The sequence below is a fragment of the Phymastichus coffea genome, unplaced genomic scaffold (genome assembly GCF_024137745.1).
Source record: "Phymastichus coffea isolate CEN01 unplaced genomic scaffold, Cenicafe_Pcof_1.1 PCOF00031, whole genome shotgun sequence".
Taxonomy (NCBI): domain Eukaryota; kingdom Metazoa; phylum Arthropoda; class Insecta; order Hymenoptera; family Eulophidae; genus Phymastichus; species Phymastichus coffea.
The window spans coordinates 685,092-708,854 of NW_026706842.1; the positions used below are offsets into that span (position 1 = coordinate 685,092).

Below are 23,763 nucleotides of genomic sequence, written 5' to 3' on the forward strand. Positions count from 1 at the left end.
GTATATAAAATGATTTTAGAGAAAGTAGAGTTATATAAATAAGTTGCATTGTTTTAAAACGTCTGTTATGAATTTGGATGTTATTTCATTTGGGTTTGTTAATATTTCCTCGATGGATGTTGGGGGTTGTTTTTTCTTCTTTTCATAGTATTTTTTTAATTTAATTTTTAATGTGTATCTTTGTAGGTGGTAATTGGGGCAATCCTATACAATATGATTTGCGTCTTGTGAAGTATATCCGCATGGGCACGAAGGGGAATTGGTCATATTTTTCCTATGTAAGCTGGCAGCTAGATTATAATGATTAGATCGGATTCTTATAATTGTTGTTAAATGTCTTCTTGGATAGTTTATTTTGGAGAACCATGGTCTAGGATTTTCTTTTTGAAAGTAATATTTAAAGTAATGGGAGCCTTTTTGTTGGCTTTGGTTTGCGATAAATTCATTATGTGATTTTTTATGGTTGTGGTTTATTTGTTCTAGAAAGTCTGTATAGTGAAGCTGGATGATTAGATTTGTTCCTTTTTGAATGGCTTCTTTTGCTAAGAAATCTACTGTATCGTTGTAGGAGATATTAGTATGGGATGGTATCCAGATAAGTATTATTTGAATGCCTAAAAGTTCACATTCATGTAGGAGGGATTTGATATCAAGAATTATATGTGATGTGTTTTTTGATTTAATGGGTGAGTAGTTGGAGATGGCTAATAAGACGCTGAGGGAGTCAGAGAAGATATATGTTTTATTTGGTTTTATTTTTTTAATTTCATGTATAGTTGGGAAGATTGCTAGTGCTTCGAGTGTAAAGATAGAAGCTGGAAGTGAGGTTTTATATTGAAGCTTTAAATTTGTTGTTGGGCTATAGATGGCAAGGCCAGAGAATGAAGAGGTTTTAATTTTAGAGGCATCAGTGAAAAAAGTTAGATTAGAATTTATTTCGGTATTAAATAATTTGTTGAATTCTTGCGGAGGATTATTTGAGGATTTTATATTTTTTCCAGAGGTTGTATCAATGAGATTTTTTTTTATGGTAGCGTGATAGTTATAATCGAAAGGGATAGGGTGTGCATGGGTTGTAATTTTATTAACTGTTAAATTTGTTATATTTCTCCATGTTTCTATTGGGATAAAAGTTTTTTGTATTTTAAGTTTGTCTTTTTGTTTTAGATCGTGGTCTAAATTTTTTAGATTGATTAAGATTGGTGAGTTTTGAGATGATATTAGTTTTAGTATGAATTTATCAGCTAGATGTTGAAGTCTTTCTTTGATGTAGAAGATTTTGGATTCGGCATGTAGGACATTTATTGGTGTAGAAATTCTACATCCTAGTGATAGTCTTATTCCACTGTTTTGAATTTTTTGTATTTTCTTAAGAAGAGTTGAGTTGTTTATGTGTGTTAGGTAGAGGCTGTATTCTATGGTGCTTCTAATAATAGCTGAATAAATTCTTAGTAATATTTGTGGGTGGCTGCCCCACCATGTTCCTCTAAGTACTTTAATTATGTTTAGTAGTTTTAAACTTTTTCCTATTATGTAGTTTGCGTGATCATTCCAATGAAGATTGTAGTCAATATATAGTCCTAAATATTTGACTTTTTTTGATGGGTATATGGGAGTGTTATTTATTAGTAGAGAGTAATTTTTAATAGCAGAATAGGGAGCTTTTGTGAAGATAATAAATATTGTTTTTTTAGCTGAAAGAGTTAATTTTAGTTGTTGGAAAAAGTTGATTATGAGTTCAAGAGTGTTTTCTAATATGTTTATTGATTGTTTGATATCTGGAACAGAAGTATATATAATAGTGTCATCTGCGTATTGGATTAATTTTACGTTGGGAGGTATGATTTGTGAGAGTTCATTTACATATAGATTATATAGCAGGGGGGGTTTAATACAGACCCTTGAGGAACTCTTATACTTTTGGAATGTGGTCCAAACAGATTATTGCCGATTTTGAAGAGAAGAAATCTATTGGTAATTAGATTGTAGATGAAGCATCTGGTTTTTTTGGGGATTTTTAATTTAAGTAAGATTTTGTCGAGTATATTAGGACAGACATTATCAAAAGCTGATTTTATGTCAATAAAAGTACAAAAGGTGTTTTGATTGTTGTTGTTTGCTAAATGAATATCAGTAATTAGGTGGGTTAATGCATGTTGACAAGATTTACTTTTTCTGAAGCCGTATTGAGATTCTGTTAAGAGATTATTTTTTTCAATGTAGTGATGTAATCTTGTGTTGATTAATCTTTCTGTTAATTTCAGTATGCATGAGGCTAATGATATTGGGCGAAATTTATTTTTGGATTTTTTAGGTATTAGCATTATTAAAAAGTGTTTCCAGGTATCATGAAAAATACCATTTTCAAAGTAATGATTTAGTGAAGATAGAAGTAACGTTTTAAAAGATAGTGGGGTGTTTTTTAACATTTTGTAGTCTATTTGGTCAAGGCCAGGTGTGGAGTCTTCTTTGGTTGCTTTCAAGGATAAATTTAGTTCGTCTATATTGAAAGGAGAGTCAAGATCTTTTTGTTCATTTGTGTGTTGTTCTATATGATTATATGTTGGTGGGTGAGAAGGGTATGTGTTTGGGGATGAGGAGAATTCTTTAATGAATTTTTTTGCATTATTTATTACTTCGGTGTCGTTGTTTGGATATTTTATGTTGTTATTGTTGTTGATGTTTTTGAATTTGTTTATAGTGTTCCATAGTTCTTTTATATTCGTGTCTATCGAGATCTTTTTTTCAGCAAATTCTTGGAATTTTCGTCTTTTGATGTCTCTAAGTTGATTTTTAGTACGTGTTTCTGTTTTTGTTAGTAATTTGAGGTTTTCATACGTGGGGTTTTTAAGGAAGTTTTTGGTTTCTTTTCTTCTTTCATTTGTTAATTTTGAGCAGTTGTGGTCCTACCATGGAGCTTTGGGTGTTTGGGATTTAAATTTTTTTGTAATTGATGGTTCTTTATAATCTGATAAGTTGTTTATTGAATTGATGTTTGAAGTTTTATATTCTAAATTGATGTTGTAGTTGTTATTAGTATGTTTTTTATTTTTGTTGTTTTTGTATAGTTTTATTGTTGAAGTGATAAGGTTAGTTAGTAGATTGTATTTTTGTTCTTCATTATATTCTTTTATTGTTTCTGAGTTGTTTTCTATAAATTTGTCTATATAAGTTGAGTAATGACTCCAATTGATGTTTTTGTAGTTTATTTTATGTGTAATGTTGGTGGGAGGTCTTTCGTGGGTTATGGAGATAGTGGTTTCTATTGGGAGGTGGTCACTATTCATGCGGTCTGGGTAAGTTTTCCACGCGGTAGAGTTGAGAATGTTGGTTGAGATTATTGTGATATCTATAGGAGATGAGAAGAATTGTTCTTCTTGGCTATTGAAATAAGTATGAGAGCCGTCATTGATTATGGATAAGTCTGAGTCGATAAGTGCATCGATGAGATTTTCTCCTGATTTACAAGTTTTATTTGCACCCCAGGTAAAGTTGTGGGCATTTAAATCCCCGCCGATAAGGGTGTGTTTATAGTTGGAGGTTGAGCTTAAAAATTGTGACCAGATATCTATTGTAGTTTGGGTGGATGGGATTCTATAAGTTGATATTATTAGTGTAGAGTTTTCTTTATTTGTATTATTTATAGATAGGGGGATAGATACAGCGACGGTTTCTAGTGTTTTTTCGTTATAATAGATATTTGTTTCTTCTTGAAAAGGGAGGTTTGTTTTTATTAGAATTGCTACTCCTCCATGTTCTCCTGTTGTTCGGTCTTTTCTTATAATATGATAGTTAGGGATGTTGATATAGGATTTATCATTTAGCCAGGTTTCTGAGAGCAGGATAATGTCATAAGAGTTGATAATATTTTTTAGAAGGTATAATTTATTACAAATACTTCGACAATTCCATTGAAGTATTTTAAGTTGATGTACTTCTTGTTTAGTGTTTAGCATTGTTTGTTAAAATAATAAATAAATATATAAATATATATTAATTGTGTTGATAGGATGTTGAAGTATAATTTGTTGGGAGTTAGGAGAGTAAATTGTTGATTTTTATTTTTAGTAATTATTTTAATTTTGCATTTGTGATTCTGTATCTATTTGATTATATGTAGTTTCAATGTTTTCATTTAATAAATTATGAAAATTTTGGTCTGAATTTAGATGTTGTATTATAAAATCGTGTGAAATAGCATATTGATTTTTATTGATTTTCGGAGTTAAATTATTTTTTTTTTGTGTTTGTATTTTGTACATAGAGTTCTTGGAGGGTTGGAGCTTCGTTCATTTCAGGATAGTCTGAGAATCTGAATCTTTTGGAATTATTATTGTATTGATTATGTATTAATTTTTCCTCTTTTATTGAAATGTTTCTTTTGGTTGCAGTGGTTAGGATGTCTTGTTCCATTTTTTTAACTTTGCAGTTTTTATCTGTTGGTAGGTGATTTTCTTCACAATTTAAACATTTTTTTGTCACGTCGTTTATTTTGGGGCACTCTTGATAATTGTGTGTTGTTTCTCTGCAGTATATGCATTTTTGTTGTTTTGAATTACATGACGATTTGACATGGCCATGTCTGTAGCATTTGGTGCAGAGTTTGACTGTTGGTATGTATAGTTCAGTTCTGTATCTAACTCTATAGAGAAAGGCATGTTAGGTAGTTATTTGTCCCTTGTACGTAACTAGGATAGTAGTGGTTGGTAGGTATTTTACAGTGTCATTTTCAGTCACTTTTCTATTGAATCTCCTCACATTGATTATCGGTAAAGTAGATATTGGTGATACTAACTCTAGGTTGTTGATGATTTCTTGTTCTGTGATGTTTGTTGGGATTTGTTTAATTACGCATTTTTTGCAAATAAATGAGCTTGGTATAAAGGCGATTAGGTTGTTTTTTTTGAAGTATTCTAGTTTGAGAATTGAATTGGCAACTTTGCGGTTGTGTGTAATTATAGCTATTTTATTTCTACCTGTTCTGATGTATTCGTCGATTGAGCCATTAGGGAATAGCGGGGTGATATGTTTAGCAATTTGAATTGGAGTTATGAATGTTTGATTTAGGTTATTTTTGTTATCGAGTTCAGCGGGTTGTACAATTATTTTGTATGGGGGAGGTATGTCGTATGGATATTCTTCGATTTTGGGCAATTCTATCCTTTGTGATTGTGGGGGCTGAATTTCTCCTAGTTTAGATTATTGTGATCCTTGATTAAATTGTGAGTTAGTTTCAGTATTATGGTTTCTTTTGGGGAGTTTTTCAGGCAATGCTATATTATTTTTATTTGGAGGTCTTTTGTTTCTTGTTTGATCTGGTTGAGGTAACATTTTGACATCTGTTAGGTAGCTGTTATTTAATTGCTTTTTTTCGTCGTTTATACTTATCTCGGGGACGGGTGCTGGGGGGGGGGGCAGAGCTGGCCGCCCCACGAGATGAATTATTGAGGTTAGGTTCTTATGCAAAATAATCAATTAGGAAAAATAAAAAATAGAAAAAGAAGGGGACGATGAGAGATAGATAAAGTGTTGAAGGATAGTTAGAGGATAGTTATTGGATTAATCTTACCAATAAAAACCAGCTTTGATTATTATAATTATAATAAAAATGTAAGAAGGTGGAATCGCATGTGCGTCCGAGGCGCCCCCAGGTCACTTTTTTCCAGTAAGTAACCAATAGATTCGTGAGGCTTAACTGTTGACGTTTCTGTCCGGTAGAGGTCGCTCGAACACTATGGCGCGAAGATATAAACGTATGCCCGATACTTTCCGGACAGACCTCGTATGCTAATCGGAACACAGCCTGTGTATGGGTAAGTAGATCTTTCCCCTTCACCCTACACACCTTTCAAGAAATGTATAAAACCGGCAGGCGAGTAGGCATGAACATCTTATTATAACACGTTATTCTATTATTTTATTGTCCAACCCAATGAATATTTTTAACACATATTACTTTCTCATTATTTTCGATATACCATCGATGACATCAGTATCAGTTCAAAGAGCATTGTTGCTGCATGTATTTAATAAACTGAAAATTGTTTTGAAGCTACAGTATTTAAAAGCTAAATGTAATGCTAAGAATCCTATAGAATAACAAGTGAATCTGAATTAATCACATAACGTTTTCTAAACTAGAGATAATTGTGAAATCTCAATTTTATACTGGCAAGTAGATTTATCAAAACACAATTTTTAATAAGTCTATCAAAATTTATGTTACTGTAACTATACACATTTATTGAAAAATTTATTGAAACTGCATCAATCGAACTGAAACTTTTTTAAATAAAAGATGCTGATCTTAACTTTCGATTCTATCATATATAGCCTTAAAAATCACCTTAAAAACGAATGAATATTACATAAAAATGGAGAATTCTTTAATGAAAACTATTTATAATTGGACGATGCTGCTTTATCAATACTATGAAATCGAAATCTGTTATATGAACCAAAGTAGCATATTTATTATTATAAATATTATATATTATATTATAATATTAATTATACGATCATAATAAAAAAAATGCAATAGTGAGATAAAAAATACCAAGCCTGTAATGTCTTGTAATAACGGTTTAATAAACAATTTTGTTTATTTTTTTTGAAGAATCATATTTCATCATTCATATGCATACGTCGATCTTTTAATATCTTTAGCTACAAAAGGAAAAATTTCAATTATGAGTAAATGTGAGTATTTTTGGCATCGTAGAAGAAATGAGGGTTATTTTAATTACGTCTGTGATTGTTATTTGATTTTTGTAGATATCTTAGAAAAGGAAAACAATGGTATGATTCGATAAAATTATTTATTTATTACATGTATTTAGAAAAACATTCACGTGTTTGCTATATAGAGTCTGCATGGCCATATTATATCGAAATTTGATTACCGACCGAGAATGGACTAATAAAACTGCATAACATTGGCTCTCGATCAATAAAATTTCGGTTTAACAATATAGCCTTGTAAGGCTCGAAAGAATGTGACTGTTCGTACTACATACAATATAATAAAATTAATTTTGTTAAACCATTCCAGTGTTATTTACGTATAATGGTTTTTACATATATTGCAGTGAAGATTGTTTTGTTTTGATACCTACAAATAGTACGAAAATATGACGCTACCTATATATCACACTATCGTAGACCAATCAAATTCAAACTTTTCAAAAAGCAACCGTCGTACGAGATCTGCCATCTGCCATTGTTTTGAATGCAAGTTATAATACGTCTCAAGTTGCGAATAGCGGGGAATCTTATGAATTTTTACGGGGATTGATTTTGTTACTTGCTCTTTTCTAATCTTTAGTGATTCAACATTCAGTTGATGTTCTGTCAGTGGGAAGTGCATTTAAATATTTGTATGTATTATTATTTTGAATGAGTATTGGGTCAACGAGTAATATATTCATCATATAACAAATTCCATATAGATATGGGTGAAATTGAATACCCGACTAAAATGTGAAGTTAAATTTATACATTACATGTGTCGTGACAAGTGTGGAGACACCTATATTACACATAAAAGTATTTTTGTCCATACATTCAAGATGAATTTGGCAAAAATTACTCCCTTGAAATATGCAGAAGACTCTTTTATTGTTTCTGATAGTGAAGAAGAAGATAACAGTCCTCTAAACAACAATACCACTGGTGTAAATCCTCAAATTATCAATGATTCAGATTCTGAAGTGTGAGTTCTTTAACTTTAATTAAAATAAATTTTCTACAAGAATTTTTTTCAATGATGAAAGTGTGTTGTAGATTTAAAAATCACACCTCATAAAATCAATAAAACCTTTTTAATGATCTTTGCAATATCATAAGATGGTTTTAAAAATGTTATTGATTCTTTGTTCTTAACTTTATTTTGTCTTAAAGTTGTTTTTCAAAGTAATTATATTTTATTTATTAAAAGAAAAACTTGAAATATCTGCAGCTGTTTCTTTTGACCTCCACTATTATTATACTATTTTTATACTATATTTATACTAATAATGCATATATTTTAGGGATTCACCTAATTTTGATTCAAATTCTAAAGTATCTGAGGATCAAAGCAGTAATGATACATTAGATTCAGAAGAAGGTATACTTAAACATGTTAGATTCCTATATTTTTATATAAATTTTATTTATTTCTATATTTTATAAAAATTTTATTTATAAAATTACCTTAATATAACTTGTAAATAATTATAATTTTCAGAGGACAGGCAATTTATGAACAATAGCCATGTGGTATCAATTGTACAACATTCATCAGATTCAGAAAGGTAGTGTTATTATTTTTTCAAAGTTCTATAACATATATTTTATATTAAATAGTTTTTATATTTTAGTGAAACAAATAATAAATTGAATAAGATAAAGAGATATTCCATTTATGATAATCCTGATAGTTCAAATTCAATGAAAAATGAACGATTGAATGAAAGTAAGATATTTATTATAATTTAAAAAAATTTATATGTAACATTTATTGTAATATATAAAAATGATATTGATTTAGGTACACCAATTCATGGTATCAAGCGTAAGCGACTTAAAAGAGCAGTAATATATAGCGATTCTGAATCAGAAAAGTAATTAATTATTTTTAAATTCTGTATTAATTTTTTGTGTTTTTGTTTTTCAAAAATTCTGATATAAAAGTAATATCACTAGAAGTGTTAAAACTCTCACTCTAGTCTTTCAGTTAATCGTGGAAAAAAATCTGCAAACAAAAGTGAAAGTAAATTATTGCCGTATAACTTGGATGATGAGCATGAAAAATATGAATCTAAAGAGTCAAATTATGGTTTGAATTTATATACATTGCTTCATTTTTATAAATTTTAACTTATTAATGAATTGTGACTTATTACATAATAAATCATATAATCTTTTTGAGCTGTCTTATTATATTTCCAGAATCTACAGGTAAAGATAGTTCTGAACAATCAATAGAGAGTAGTAAAGAAACGTCATCTAATTATGAAGATTCAAATGAAAAATCAAAAGATAGTTCTGCTCATAGCCTTTTTTTGGGTATTGGGAAAATGGGTTGTCCAGAAATTGACGAACAAAGATCCATTAAAAAAAAAGATAGAGATTTTAAGGTTTCTGATCTTAAGTTACCAGAAAAAAAAAAATTTATCCTGGAAGAAAGAAACAAATCTAATATTATAGCAAGTAGTAATGTCGTTGATCTTACAATGAGTGATGATCAGAATGAATTCAATTCCGAAAATACAAGTTATAGTGAAGATAAAAGAACTAATCTTGTGGATCTCACAGTTGATGAAAATTCTAAAAATAAATCTAGTATAATTGAAAGAGATAAAATAAAAAAGAATCAAGAGTCTAGTGACGAAGTTCTTATTGTATCTACAAGTACCTCTGGTATAAAAATTTATTTATTAATAATTTTCATTTTCTGAAGAAAATTAAATGTAAAAAAATAATTTATTTCAGAAAATGAAATAGACGATGAAGTTCTAAATTTTGTAAGAAAAGAGGTTGGAGTTGGTAATATTGATCCTGTAGAAGCTCAAAAAAAAGAACACTACCTTCTTCAGGTTGATATGCTTCAAAATCAACTTACCAAATTAAATGTAAGATATAATAATGTAGTACAATAAATTCTAACCGATTAAAATTTTTTTATATTAATGTAAATTTTGTTACTAGAAATTGGCTGATTCAAAAGCTATTGATAAATTGCCAGATAGAGGAGCTAAAGTGCACGAGACTATAAAGATAACTCAGAAGAAAATTTTAGACTTACAAGCAAAATTATCAAAACTTTCTCGTAGAAGCGCTATGAAAAATTCAAGAAATTCACAATTACCAATGATAAAAACTAATTCAACAATAAATATCGAAAAAACAAACTCATACAATGATTTATTCAACGAAGGCAAAGAGAACTTTAATGAAAATGGAAATTTTAATGTCAAGAAATATGTTAAAAATGAGTTTGAGAGTAGTGATGAAAATGAAACCGAAAAATTACATGTCAAAAAGTATTTAAAAAATGAATCTAAAAGCAGCCACGAAAATCATAATAGAAAATTATATGTCAAGAAAAACGTTAATAGCGGATCTGAAAGCGACAATGTAAATGAAGATGATTTTGATGTGCATGACATTCCCGATGTTCCTCAAACATTTTTTGATCCAAATGATCTTGGTAAAAAAGCGTTAGAAACACTGCAAAAACAACAATCGTTGACAGGTCAAAAGCTTGAGCAACTTCATGGATCTTTGACTTCACGTCCAGCAGATGATGTAAGAGATAAGGATCCTTATGGATTAAAAATTCCACTTATGGTCCATCAACAACATGCATTAGCTTGGTTGAAATGGAGAGAACAACAAAAACCAAAAGGAGGAATTTTAGGTAAAATATTGTCCACAATGTTAATCTTCATTTACGAATTTTTAGATATTTACTAATATCTGTATTTTGAATTCAAATACACAGCTGATGATATGGGATTAGGTAAAACTTTAACTATGATTTCCTTAGTTTTGGCAAATTTGAACGAGAAAGAAAGTGATAGTGATAATAATAGCAGCAGTGATGATGAGTGGTTTTCCAAAAAGAAGGAGCATAAGAGTAGGTCATCTAATTTTAAATTAAGTTATTGAAATTGTAAGAATAAATGACGTCTTTTTATTTTTAGGATATTATGGAGGTACTTTGGTTGTATGTCCTGCATCATTAATTAAGCAGTGGGAAGCAGAAGTAAATAATCGGTGTAAACGTGGGTTGCTCAGTGTTCTTGTCTTTCACGGAAACAAACGAAGTGTTGATGACAGAAAATTATCAAAATATAACATAGTAGTAACAACGTACCAAACTTTAGTTAGAGAAGCTGAATTAGAATCTGGAATGTACAAGGTAAATATAATTCTTTGCAGAGAAATTAATTTATTATTTTCTATCATATTGGGAAAGGGATATACTAATTTTGTGTGAATCAATACTGATAATCATGATTTTATTAATTTTGAGATGGAATGGACTCGGGTTATCCTTGATGAAGCTCATTATATCAGAAATCATAAAAGCAAAGCTTGTTTAGCTGTATGTGGTTTGAGTTCAAAATATAGATGGGCTTTGACTGGAACACCAATCCAGAATAAGGAAATGGATTTATATGCTATTCTCAAATTTCTAAAATGTTCACCATTTGATGATCTTCACGTCTGGAAACGTTGGGTTGATAATAAAAATGATGCTGGTAAACAGAGATTAATAACCATCATGAAGACATTAATGCTACGAAGAACAAAACAAGAGTTACAATCTAAAGGATCATTGGAATCTTTGCCAGAGAAATTTATTGATATTGTAGAAATTGATATGGATCCTGATGAAACTTTAGCTTATCAGAAGATTCTACTGTTTTCACAAAATCTTTTTGCTCAATTTTTGGCTCAACGCGCTGACAAACAGCATACAAAAGAATTGTATGGTGGTAAATTTGATAGACAAAACAGTAATATCAAACTTTTATTTTTTAGCCTAAAATATATAAAATATATTTTAGGCCAGTCTAAAATATATTTTATATATTGTTATTTAAAATATACTTTATTTTTTATTTTTTACCAAGGTGCTGTAACACAATTTACAAAAGCCCAAAAGGTATTATTAGCCCATCATTCAAGTATTGAAGCGTATGAGATCTTGGTTTTACTATTGCGACTAAGACAGATGTGCTGTCATCCTGCTTTGGTACATGCAATGCTTGATAAGGAGGATGCAGAAGTTAATGGGATTCTCGAACAAGACTACGATTCGAATAACGAACTTTTACAAAGATTGAGTAATATATCAATCAATGAAGATGGTAAAGTCGACGAGCTTGCCGCCAACTACAAAATTGATGAAAAAGTTGCAACTAATCTTTTAAGTACAAAAAATCCAGTTTTCGATCAATATCGACGTAGTTCTAAGGTATTTATATTTTCATTGAACAATTTAAAATAAAATAAATTAGTAATCGTTGGACAATTAATATTTTTAATTTGCATCATAAATATACTTTTTTGGTTTAAGGTCCGAAAAATAATAGACACTGTTGAGGAAATTGTAAAGAAAGGTGAAAAACTCATTATTGTATCACAATGGTCAAGTTTTTTAAAAGTGATTGCAAAAAATTTGGATAACATTGAAGATGCTAAATATGAATTTTTTACGGGTGAAGTTGCCGTAAAAAAAAGACAGGTCAATATATTAGTTAATTTGAATATATTGAAAAATTGGATTAAAATAGTTCTGTTCACCATTTTTAATTTTGTTTTTGTTATATAGGATATTGTTGATAAAATCAATAATCTTCGCAGTGACATAAATATTTTACTGCTGTCTTTGACTGCAGGAGGCGTTGGTTTAAATTTAGTTGGGGCAAATCATTTATTGCTTATTGATATTCATTGGAATCCACAATTGGAAGCTCAAGCTCAAGATCGTATTTACAGGTTTGGCCAGAAGAAAAATGTACATGTTTACAAGTAAGCCATTCTATATTTTTAATTACTATAAGATTAAAAGACAGCATTTAAAATATATTTATAAAATCTAGATTCATTTGTAAAGAAACTATTGAGGAGAGAGTGAAAGCATTGCAAGACAAAAAGTTGGATGTAGCAAATCACGTGTTAACTGGTTCAAGATCAGTTTCATCCAAGTTAACTATTGAAGATTTAAAACTGTTGTTTTCATAAATAAGTTTTAACTTTACCTTTGACTTAATATATACATATATAGTTTAACAATATTTGACTAAATGGTGAGAAAGTCATAATGTATTTAAAATATAATTAACAATGTTATAAGGATGTCGAGTATTTGTTTACATGTGCAATTCTGCATTTATGAAAAAAATATTTCATTTAAGTTTTAAAAACAATTTAATATCAAATCCTTAAATTCATTTAAGTACATCGTCATAATTTCAGTTATTAGGACTCACAATTTTTTACTCGTATTGTGCTATTCCATACTCCGTAAAAAAAGTAGATACCTAATCCTAAAGTTGAAAATTAATTGTTTTACAATTTTATAGAATAAACGTTTGAAAATTTTAAAACAAGATTAACTTACCGACAACCATCCATATTCCAAATCGTACCCACGTCATAACGTCTAGCATCATCATAAGGTAAATATTGATCAGTATACTCAAACCTGGTACAAATGGAATACATGGGACCTGAAAAATTATGTCTACTTTAGATTTGTTGATATTTTTGACATTCACAGCAAAATTATGGAGTATAAGGTTATTACCGAAAAACTTAGTTTCTTATCACAATTGGGTTGCGTATATATACAAAATAGAATTAAAATTAATACTAAAGAAAACAATACCGTAGGTATAAGAAATATTAAGTTGCCATCTGCGATTTCTTTCGAGTATGCTGAAAAGATTGCAGCTAAACAGATGCAAAAAATACCTAAAAAAACAATCATAATAATTATGATTTACGAGTAAATGAACAGCTACTATTTTATATTTTACTTACAGTAAGTGAATACTAATGTAGTTACTATTTTTGACGTAAGCTTCGTCGGATAGCTCAGTCTTTTTAAGTTAAAAAGTTGTTTCATAATTGATAGTACTGAATATGACTCTATGTCATCTTGTTTTTCATAAGATTTGCTTTCTTCATACCTAAAAATTTTTTGAAGTTTATTGTATTTCTCAACTTTATTGTATGATACTGCTGTAAAATCTTTACCTTAAAATAAGTACACACGCAGCTACGATAGAGTAAGCTAAAAGAGTACCTATGCTCATCATGTTGATAAGCTGGCTAAGTTCAAAAACTGCTGCTAAAAGGCCTACAATGAGTATTGTTGATTAGTCACTATGTAAGAACTTTTTATTAAAGCACAAAGGATATTTTTCGTATGAATGTAAAAAAATAGAAACCTGTTAATAATCCAGCTGATAGTGTACCCATAAGTGGTGTATGGAATCGCGAGCTAACTTTACCCATCCACTTGAAGATCAAACCATCGGATGCCATCGCATAGATGACTCGGGGTAACGGGAACATAGAGCCAAGCAAACTGAAAATCCAAATAACAAGTACGTTCTAGTATTCCCCGTAAAAACAATATTACGGATGTTTAAATACGAAAAATAACCTTGCGCATAAACCGCAGATAGCCCCAGCGGTAACGACGTAACGAGCCCAAGTCCATCCTATTTTATCGAACATGTGAGGAAAGGGTGCATCAGGATTCTGCTCGTAATATGGCAATACAGTTGTCAAGACACTGGATACTCCAAAATAAGCGAAAAAAACGACGGTAAGCGATGCTATGATAGCTATTGGGATACTCCTTTGTGGATTTTTGGCCTCTTCGCCTGTTGTAGCCACACAGTCGAACCCGATGAATCCATAAAAACATGTGGCTGCGCCTGTTATTACACCCGATATACCGTAAGGCATGAAGCCTCCGGTTCCTTTTGAACAATCGTTTTTGCTGCAGCTTGGGTGTAGTTTCCAATTGCTGATATCAGCTGGCAAATAGTTCATTCGTTTACTTTTTTTTATCTTGACCGGCTCGCGAATAACATTGAAAATCATTTCTCTTTGCATTACCTTTGAAAGCTCCAACTATCACGACAAACAGCACCACTGAGAGATTAGTAAAGGTAAACAAATTGTTTACCATCGATGATTCCTTGGCCCCAAAAGCGAGAGCAGCTACAAGACAATTTACGATAACTCGAAAAAATCGAACACTTACATAAATATTCAAATAAATTTGTACCAACCGGAGAATGCAAGTGTCACGGCAAAGGCAAAAAAGTCCGGATACGACGACAGATGAGATATATCGATAGGTGCCGCGGACTCAAAGGCATTTCTCATGGAATTGTTGAATATCGCATCGACGTAAGTACTGAGACCTCGAACCACGCTAGCCGAGCCGATCACGTACTCAAGGATAAGAGTCCAGCCGATCAGAAACGCCACGAATTCGCCCATTGTCACGTAGCTGTAGACGTATGCCGAACCTGCCCGAGGCACTCTTGCTCCGAATTCCGCATAGCATAGACCTGAAAATAATCGTTAGCGTTGCTTTTCAAATTGCGTCTTCAGAATATTACCGCAGTAAATAATAATCTCCATTATGTGGATACGAGAAATTTCTCGACGAACAATTATTTCTTAATCGAGGAAAAGTTTTCACCGAATAAACAATAAAAATACTGGTTTGTCTGTTCACGCTGTACTAGTGCGTGAACCGCAAAAATAATCTTTCCGTTTACGACCGTTTTTTTCAATCAAGCCTGATTATTAAGCGCGGCGATGAATACATTTTATGAATTTGCGTTATCGTCAAGGTTCATCGTACAAGAAAAGCAACAAGTGAAAGTGCACGGTAAATATTTCTCAGGTCATTATATACCGTACTTGATTTTTTATTGATTCATTCACGCGAACAATTGTTACGAATTATCGTGGATAAATGTTTCGAACGTTAAGTTGTATTACTTTTCAATTTTGTTTGAAATCGTCAAGTATGAAACGGAACGAGCAACAGCTGAATAACAGTAAGCGTGCTCGTTGCCAAGCGCGTTCAACGCTATTCTTACCAGTAATTTATAAGTATAATTACAGGTAGGGCAAAATACACCTGAAAAAAAATAGTAATATCCGCAATATGTGATAGAGCATTATAAGCAGCTGTTTACATAAAATCATCCGTTGCACAGTCATTGAACAATTAAACCGAGTAATTTTGTGTTTGGGACGCGACAGACACTCAAGTCGTGGATCGGATATTATACCTGCAATCATAGACGCGATCGCAGCGATGGCGAAAGATACGATAACAGCTGGCCCAGCCATGTTCTTCGAAACCGAGCCGGCAAGAACGTAGACACCAACTCCAAGTGTCGAGCCAATGCCCAAAGCTGTGAGATCTAAGGTCGAAAGACATCGTGTTAACGATGATTCTCGCGATCCTTCTATTGGTTTTTTCCGGCTAAAGGCTCGATAAAGATTCATCATGTGCATCTTTCGCTGCCTGTGTAGCTGAAAATAAGTCAATCAAACGTCATTTGAATTCTTGCCTCGTCCGTGGTTTCAACGATCTTTCATGCGATTCCCACATATATTCAGCATGATCATGATGTCAGTTAGACGCTAGTATTTTTCGTTTGTTAAGGAATTGTTTGAGCTTCGATTTTTAAGACCGAAATTCCAGTTGAATTAATATAGACACAATGTTCGGTTGTTGTGTGTCTTCGACAGATATTCTTCATATTAAATTGATTCGCCGAACGTCTAATCGCGTCCAATTTAAACGATCGATGATAACGATCGCGGCCTACTCAATTTCAAATAGACATTTTTAAATATAATATTACATTGGGAACATTCATTGAGTTTTTGATTGTGTCAACGAATTTTATCGCAATGCTCGTAATTGATATTTGCAGCAGTGCGCGTTTGTAGATTCTTGTCTCGTGTGGCGTTTGCGTCCGAAGGAGCACTTGTATCGCAACGGGCAGTGGAAAGTACGAAAGTAATTGTGAATTTGACGTTCGGAAATGTAATTGAATAAACACCTGCGTTCCTTCGAACACCTTTTTCTATGCCATCTTTAAACGAGTAAAAGTTTGCTATACTTCCATGTTCTGTCCACGTTACGACAAAACCAACCAACCGACCAACCAATCAATCAATCAATCAATCAACGAACCAACGTATTTGTATAATTTTACACGTTTATACAGCGTTCGTCATCGCTTATTGACGTAATTGTAAGGCAATTTTGTAACATTTGAATAAGTGCTTTCCCGTTTAACAATGTAATAAATATTCCACTTATTATTTATTTATTTGATGTCGAATCTAAATCATGAGTCAACTTTCGAATGCCCGTAATAAAATTCTGTTTGATAGTGCATTTTCGTGACTTAAAAATCAAGTCAATCAGAAAAAAACTTCGATGTGTCGACTTACTCTGACAATTTGCGTCCACGTTAGATCCATATTTTATCGATATGTGCTCGTTGTACTACGGTATCACTGGTAAATACCAAATAAAACGATGGATGCTTCAATTGGAAATATCACACAGATCGCCGCGATCGGGTTACACACCCGCACACAGTTTGTGGCTGACTGATGCAAAACGCGCCGACCTGAGCGTCAGAACGGACAGCGACTGTTACCCGCAGCGCGCTACTGACTTAAGGCGGCCCGAGCAAATTTAGAAGAGCCCCGCACGCGTTTCTTTTCTGGCGCTATGCGGCCTACGCTACTGCGGCCTGTACATGTACACAATCAAAAATTAATTGCCGTGCGGGCGTATCATCAAAGTAAGTCTTGAGAAAGGTCTACTGTTCGCTCTTATGCAGCGAAGAATTGATTTCGAGTTTTTCTTTTTATTGTCACGCGTCGAAGTTCGCCGATTATAGTACATGACGCAACAAGTGTGGAAGGCAGATGATTATCACACGTGCGAAGATTGCAGCCCGAGCGAACCGAGGGTGCCAACACGCGCGCGTGATTGCCTACTTGACGCATGCGTAAACTAGACTATTTTTTCACATAAACTGCGTAAAATTCGATCTCTGCGAAACAAGGCTTGAAACAATCATTTAATAAGGATATGGATTAATTAGAATTTTACGGTTTGAAAAATAATAATTTTAATGAATCATCTATCAAAAAGTCAGTGAAGACTCTGAAAACTCTGAAACCATTATTTTACTAATAAACTAAATAAAACATGTGATTTTGAAAACAGTTTGCTTTTTTTTATAACTTACAAGCAAACTAATGTATTTAGAGTAATGAACAACTTTTACCTAAAAATTTTTTCGCTAAAATTATTATTTTTCTAATCGATGAGCTGGATATTTATAATAATTCGTGCGATTATAAGCTACTTTATAGCACTGCGTGACAAAGTCTGCACTAATGCAACGTCTTTCCGTGAAGTAAGTGTCGTTTTGAATTACTAAGTCATGGAAAGACGAGCCGTAAGTGCGGATTTAAGGACAGCGCTATAAAATGATGAACGATATTCGCGCCATAAGTGACACTCGACAGTACAGTGTTAACCGCCCTCGCTGTGCTCATATACGTTTCGCTGTGTCATCGAGTCTCACTTTTACAGTATTACTATCATTATAATACCATTCTGCGATATTAAGAAAATTACTACCATTAAGAAAAACTATTACTATTAAGAAAAAGAGTACATTACTTTATACAAATGCGGGAAAGTGGATTCTTATCTCACGCGGCGTTTACGCCCAAAGTCACGCGAGAGGAAAATCTCTTTCCCGAACATGTATTGTACGGTTTTTTTCTTGCGCGTTTTTAGCCGAACGTGCGGTAAAGTCGCACTTTGCACACGTATTTTCCACACGCTTGGCAAAAAACGCGTTCAAAAATGAGCTTTTCACATAAAGAGCCACACGAGACAAGAATCTACTTTCCCGCACTTGCATCGTGATTGTACGGATTACCTTTCACCCTCTTTTTTTGATTTCCAACTTTGTGTTTGTGTGCCTATAGCTACTGACGGATCATTGACAATCGTTTTATCTGTTTGTCCACAACATGTCTCTCGTGCAAAAAGCTTTCTCTATAATCAGTGGCAGTCGTCTTTCAATAAAAGTACAAACAGCTGATGAAAGTTCGACGCAAATATGTTAGACTGAACGATACACGTGAAGAAAACTAAGTGAAAGAATTCTTGCAGCTCCTATCGATATGGTTTGATTAGATACAAATAGATGATTGATACCGAAAAGCTTTCAAAGATTAAAAAATTGCTCGCTTATGAGTTCATTTTGATTATTTTGAGTTGGAAAACTTACACGTAATGTAAATGACTTTTCATTCGAACAATGAAACAGTTATTATTATCGACAGCGTTATATATTATTCTTTTTGATACATGTACTTTTAAAAGTCTCCAAATTCTCTATGTGGAACCAATTTTTATCAGCGACTTCCAAAACGAGGAAATTCCGTATTAAATCAGAACTTTTTTTTGTGTCTGTTCGTGTATATTTCTGGCGTGAATCAACTGATTGTAACGGAGATAGACACACTTGGATATGCTTCTGAGAAGGTCCCGTTTCCTTACCATTTCTATTAAAGCACAACTACGCGTGTAATTGCAAAAAATATATTAAAGTTGGCTTTTTTTTAAATTAATCTACTTTTATATGTAGACGTTATTTAATTGGATCTTCTGTCGATTATTTTGCTGACAAAAATCTGAAAAGTACCTTACAAGAACAATTTTGTACATCGGCGTCTATAAGAAATTTACTGACAGTATTTATGGGAAAACTTAAAAAAGTTAAATTTACTAGAATCATTTGTTAGTACAATAAGTACTTTGTACGCTAATTGTTAGACAAATTTTGCGGAGTGAAACTTCAGAACTATATTTAATACATATTCAATGAATTAGTGACTTTTTAGTCGCAAATTTAATTAGTCATTTGAAAAATATACCTTTAAATGATGTTCTTTAGTAGATGTCGTCAGGTCGTCGTTGTTCTAACAAAAACTTTTGACTATGGCCATTCATTTTAAGAATTTATCTCTACGTATAAATATCATCATTTATGAAAATTGATTTACAAGAAGTAAAATAATATCTTTCTTTCAAAGACGTATTTGGTTATACTAATAAAGGCACGAACATATATTGTTGTACTATATCCGATAAGCGATGCTGTAATGACATTTTAATGGAAAAAAACATCATTACGTTATCAACAATGAACCGCTGAAGGAATATTATACTTTTGTTTACAAGATGAAAGATAAGAGATTTACTGATTAAAGTTTCATATTTTTGAGTTTCAATATTATCGCAGCTGGCGAATCCTGTTGCATATAGTATGTTAAAAAGTTGTAACTATTTTTTGTAATTAACTTGCTATCGAAAATTTGTAAGTATAAAACTTTCTCCTTAATTAAGGAATTTTACATATTGAAAATAAAATAATAAAAATCACCGGTAACAAGTATTTCCAGAACATTTTTCACAAAAAATCTCACAATGAAGTTTTACTAACTTGAAGGATATTGAAAGATTTTCAATTTCTTCGTCAATTATCTATAATTTTGGGCCTCCAACATTCATGAATAACTTAATTGATTCTATAAACGACTCATTTTGAGCGAAAATTCCAGTGTTCTTGTTAATATTCAAACTTGAACACAGTTTGTGTCATTTTTACTTCACAGATATTGTTATTAATTATTGATAAATAGTATAATTTCCATTCACTTACTGAAATTTTGTGTCAAATTGGCTTCGATACCATGTTCAACAACACAATTACAAAAAGTAAATATAACAAAAAAATAATTCTCAAGATGTGAGCACGGCAATGGCACATATATCAATGGAGATCGCGAGTTAAGTACACACCGCTCAAGTCGATCCGCTGATCCATATTAAACAAACATACCTGCTTAGCGTCATATCATCCTCACGCATTTTTATCATTTCCTTACTTTTATAATTCGAACACAATAACTTTGCGCTACGCTTTATTTTCTATTATAGATTTTCATTAGCTCTATGATAACTTAATTGATTATTAGGACTCCCAGATATATGAATGAGCATTACGAAGATTTTCATAACTTTTCATTTTATTTCATAACTTCATAATGAAATATAATAATTCGATTGGGCTGGATCATTGATCGATTCATAAATATTTGGCAGTTGAGCTTTTAAGCTTTATATTCTATCGATCACATAAAAAAGAAAGCCGCCAGAAGAATTGTATTTTACTTTTTCTTTTATTGTAAAAGCATGCATACATTTAACAAGCACATTTTTAATGTACGATATAAAAGTACAATATGTAAAGAAGTGGACGGAAATTGATAATTATATAAATTTTTCTAAATCATTTTATAAAATGGACGGAATAACGTTTATACAATAATTTTTCACATTATTATTTAGTCGCACATTTCTTCAGTCAACAAAATAGTTTTACAAATTCATATTCATTTTCGGAAATTTTATGTCCGACGAATAAAGTAAAAAAATAACTACGTAATACTTATATGCGGCAGACAGAGTTGATTTATGTAGTTTATTTACATTACATTTTAAGGCATTCCTTTTAAAAATTAGAGACAACAAGTAATACTAAAATAAAAACTATGAGTGCCAAATTTCAAGAATATTTTGTGACATTATATATATTTATATACTTTGTAAATGTGTTGTTAACATTAAAAGGCATTTTTTTTATTTTAGTATTTATAAATTTTGAGATTCTACATTCATCTCATACATGCAGACTTTCTTTTAAGAAAATTATTTACGAGTTTCGTAAATATTGATGTATGGAATTTGATGCATACTTCAATGTACATTATCTTATTTGTACAATAGCTTATCCGATTTACTTGTTGATAAAATTTTATTACTTCAGATCTTACTTGACTAATATTTTTTATGTGTGTAAAAAGGTGACAGAATATAGAACAAGATCGCGATCACTAAAGCTTGAATATTATTATAGTTAATATTATTTTATTTTTTTAAAAACTTTAACTTTACTATTCCGATTTTCGAAACGTATTTTATCAAATACTTTTACAAAAGCGTCATAGTTAGAATAAATGTTATCTCGGTCAAAGAAAATCACGTGCTTTGTTAATCAATGGAGCACGTGCTATTTCGTTTTAAAAAGGGCACGTTAATTTATAAAAAAAGGTACGTGCTATCTTAAAAAGTTCGTTTTAAAATGGCAAGAACCTTTTCTTAAACAAAGAACGTACTTTATTTCAATTCGGGTTTCTTTAATTTTTTATGAAAGTTAAAATTATTTCAGGAACAACCTTGATGTTGCAAGTTTTCAGCTGGTCCTCCACAGTAACAATAATGAAAGGCACATAGTAATTAGTGCAGTCCCAATGTTGTTGCTACCAGACTGTAAACAAATAAATCAATTTAAAAATGTTTTTATTAAATATTTTATTAATAATACTTTACATTTATGTTTGATAAAAACTAATGTTAATGTTTTTCATGTTTTATATCTCTTTTTTACTTTATAATAGTAGTTTACTAATACATGTATCACTCAAATAATATATTATTGCATCAACTAAAATAAACATGCCATGATCAATGAATTACCGTTTATATATTAATATTTGCACATAGATGGCATACTTTCATTTGTAGATACAATTGAAGTTTAAGTTATAATTTTCTACATATGCTAAATTAACTTTTTGTATGAAATTGTAAATTACTCACAATCACATAATAATTACACCTGTCTCCTTGACAGCATTCAGAACACTTCCAGTCCTGATACCAAATATGTGTGCAATCCGGCATATTGACTTTTCTAATTTGCTCGCACTCCCTTTTTCTTGCACATCGCTTAGAAACATAAAATTGTTTCTTAGCACCTTGATTCCAATAAGGCGTACCTGTAAATTAAATGTCACATTTGAATATAATGCTTAATACTGTATAAGTGCACTTTGATTGTCATATTATTATGTATCATTAATTTGTGATATTATCTGAATAATAATTTAGATTACTGATCTATATCTTTAACAAATTAATTAAATCTCTGAAGCTCTGTCTAATTATTTACAATGCAAGTTGTATTTGTATATATAACCTTATCTTCATAAAGCAGAAATAAATAATTTATAGTTGAACTTACTTCCCCAAGCAATTTCTGTTAAACAGGCGTCTTGCTCTTGCTCACAAGTCTTTATTGTATTCAAACATTTTTCAATGTTCCCTTCCTGGTTTGTGCAGACATAGCACTCTAAGGCGTTGGCTAAAACAGAGTAACGAATGACAACGAAAATGTAAGATACGGTCTCAATAGTCTATATAATATATCGTAAAAATCTTACTGCTAAAAACATATGATGCACACAGTAGAAAAATCATCCATAGTTGCATTTTTTTTATTTCAAAAAGAGCTTCAAAGCGACAATGCTGAGTGCTATGTAATGTGATGTTTATTTTTTCTTAAATGATGATATGACTAATAATTCAACGTGGACTAAAAAGTTAGAAACAGAGAATATAGAAAGACACAGCTTGGTTATAATAGAAGGACAATCGACTTGGAATTTTAAAATGGTATTATCGAGGAGACGATTAGTTTCCTTCTTTGGAAGCAGATGGCGCTGATTAAAACTCTCGCGCTAAAGCTATTACCGACGCTGCTTTCGATTACATCCTTACCTTCACTCCATTAGTCCATTAATTGTTTTCTTATTTCATTCCCTATCGATCTATACACCTTACCTTAAACAATGCATTATCTTGATTGTTTCCGAACACAAAGTTGCTCAGCCTAAGCAAAAATATCAAATTGATTTACGCATAACAACCAATCTTTATTTAGTAATGTGATAGTTGAAATTTCTTTTATTTATTCGATGACTCATTACTGGAAAATTGAAGGGTTATTAATAAAAATATTAACAAATATGTAAGATAGTATATTAAATCGTTCATATATTTTAAAAATAAGAAAAACAGCATGGAAGTCACACTTTGATAATAAAAATGTTGTAGCTATAATATATTTATTGTTTACTGCTCTTAGTTAATATTAATAATATTCTCTCTTTTGGTATATCATTGCCGTGCTCTATCGTAAATTTTTAATATAATAGAACATAGAAATACGCACGCTAGAACTAAACTAAAAAGATATGAAAACTATAGTT

At 31.3% G+C, this 23,763-nt stretch overlaps 2 protein-coding genes across 3 annotated transcripts; one reads left to right on the top strand and one right to left on the bottom strand.

The window, feature by feature from the left end:
- The first annotated feature begins 7,244 nt into the window (after window positions 1-7,244).
- Window positions 7,245-12,740, top strand: LOC131663151 (transcription termination factor 2). The gene is made up of 16 exons (XM_058933316.1): window positions 7,245-7,711; window positions 8,031-8,107; window positions 8,228-8,294; window positions 8,361-8,455; window positions 8,531-8,603; window positions 8,709-8,818; window positions 8,932-9,402; window positions 9,475-9,614; window positions 9,691-10,402; window positions 10,487-10,621; window positions 10,689-10,906; window positions 11,021-11,507; window positions 11,625-11,968; window positions 12,071-12,238; window positions 12,326-12,525; window positions 12,597-12,740. Exons 1-16 carry the CDS (start codon window positions 7,503-7,505, stop codon window positions 12,736-12,738), a joined length of 3,648 nt encoding a protein of 1,215 aa, XP_058789299.1. The 5' UTR covers window positions 7,245-7,502; the 3' UTR covers window positions 12,739-12,740.
- An 89-nt stretch (window positions 12,741-12,829) lies between these two features.
- LOC131663152 (cationic amino acid transporter 3) lies at window positions 12,830-23,118 on the bottom strand. 2 transcript variants are annotated; one of them, XM_058933317.1, is made up of 13 exons: window positions 22,936-23,118; window positions 22,737-22,856; window positions 22,313-22,491; window positions 15,825-16,071; window positions 14,805-15,089; window positions 14,629-14,733; window positions 14,168-14,546; window positions 13,950-14,089; window positions 13,756-13,858; window positions 13,540-13,688; window positions 13,304-13,470; window positions 13,118-13,226; window positions 12,830-13,043 (listed from the first exon to the last, which is right to left on the bottom strand). In XM_058933317.1, the coding sequence occupies exons 1-13, from the start codon at window positions 22,982-22,984 to the stop codon at window positions 12,976-12,978; spliced, it is 2,100 nt and encodes a 699-aa protein (XP_058789300.1). In that variant the 5' UTR covers window positions 22,985-23,118; the 3' UTR covers window positions 12,830-12,975. The 2 variants fall into 2 exon arrangements, with proteins under 2 accessions (XP_058789300.1, XP_058789301.1); XM_058933318.1 differs by lacking the exons at window positions 22,313-22,491; window positions 22,737-22,856; window positions 22,936-23,118 and adding an exon at window positions 17,005-17,222.
- Window positions 23,119-23,763: the final 645 nt, after the last annotated feature.

Bases quoted from the DNA above. Each gene is read 5' to 3' on its own strand.
- LOC131663151 (XM_058933316.1), top strand. From the start codon at position 7,503: ATGTGTCGTGACAAGTGTGGAGACACCTATATTACACATAAAAGTATT. The intron at 7,712-8,030 runs GTGAGTTCTTTA...CATATATTTTAG, and splicing joins AATGATTCAGATTCTGAAGT to GGATTCACCTAATTTTGATT. The intron at 8,108-8,227 runs GTATACTTAAAC...TATAATTTTCAG, and splicing joins TACATTAGATTCAGAAGAAG to AGGACAGGCAATTTATGAAC.
- LOC131663152 (XM_058933317.1), bottom strand. From the start codon at position 22,984: ATGCAACTATGGATGATTTTTCTACTGTGTGCATCATATGTTTTTAGC. The intron at 14,547-14,628 runs GTAATGCAAAGA...ACTATTTGCCAG, and splicing joins GATAGTTGGAGCTTTCAAAG to CTGATATCAGCAATTGGAAA. The intron at 13,227-13,303 runs GTAATAACCTTA...ATAATTTTTCAG, and splicing joins ATAAGAAACTAAGTTTTTCG to GTCCCATGTATTCCATTTGT.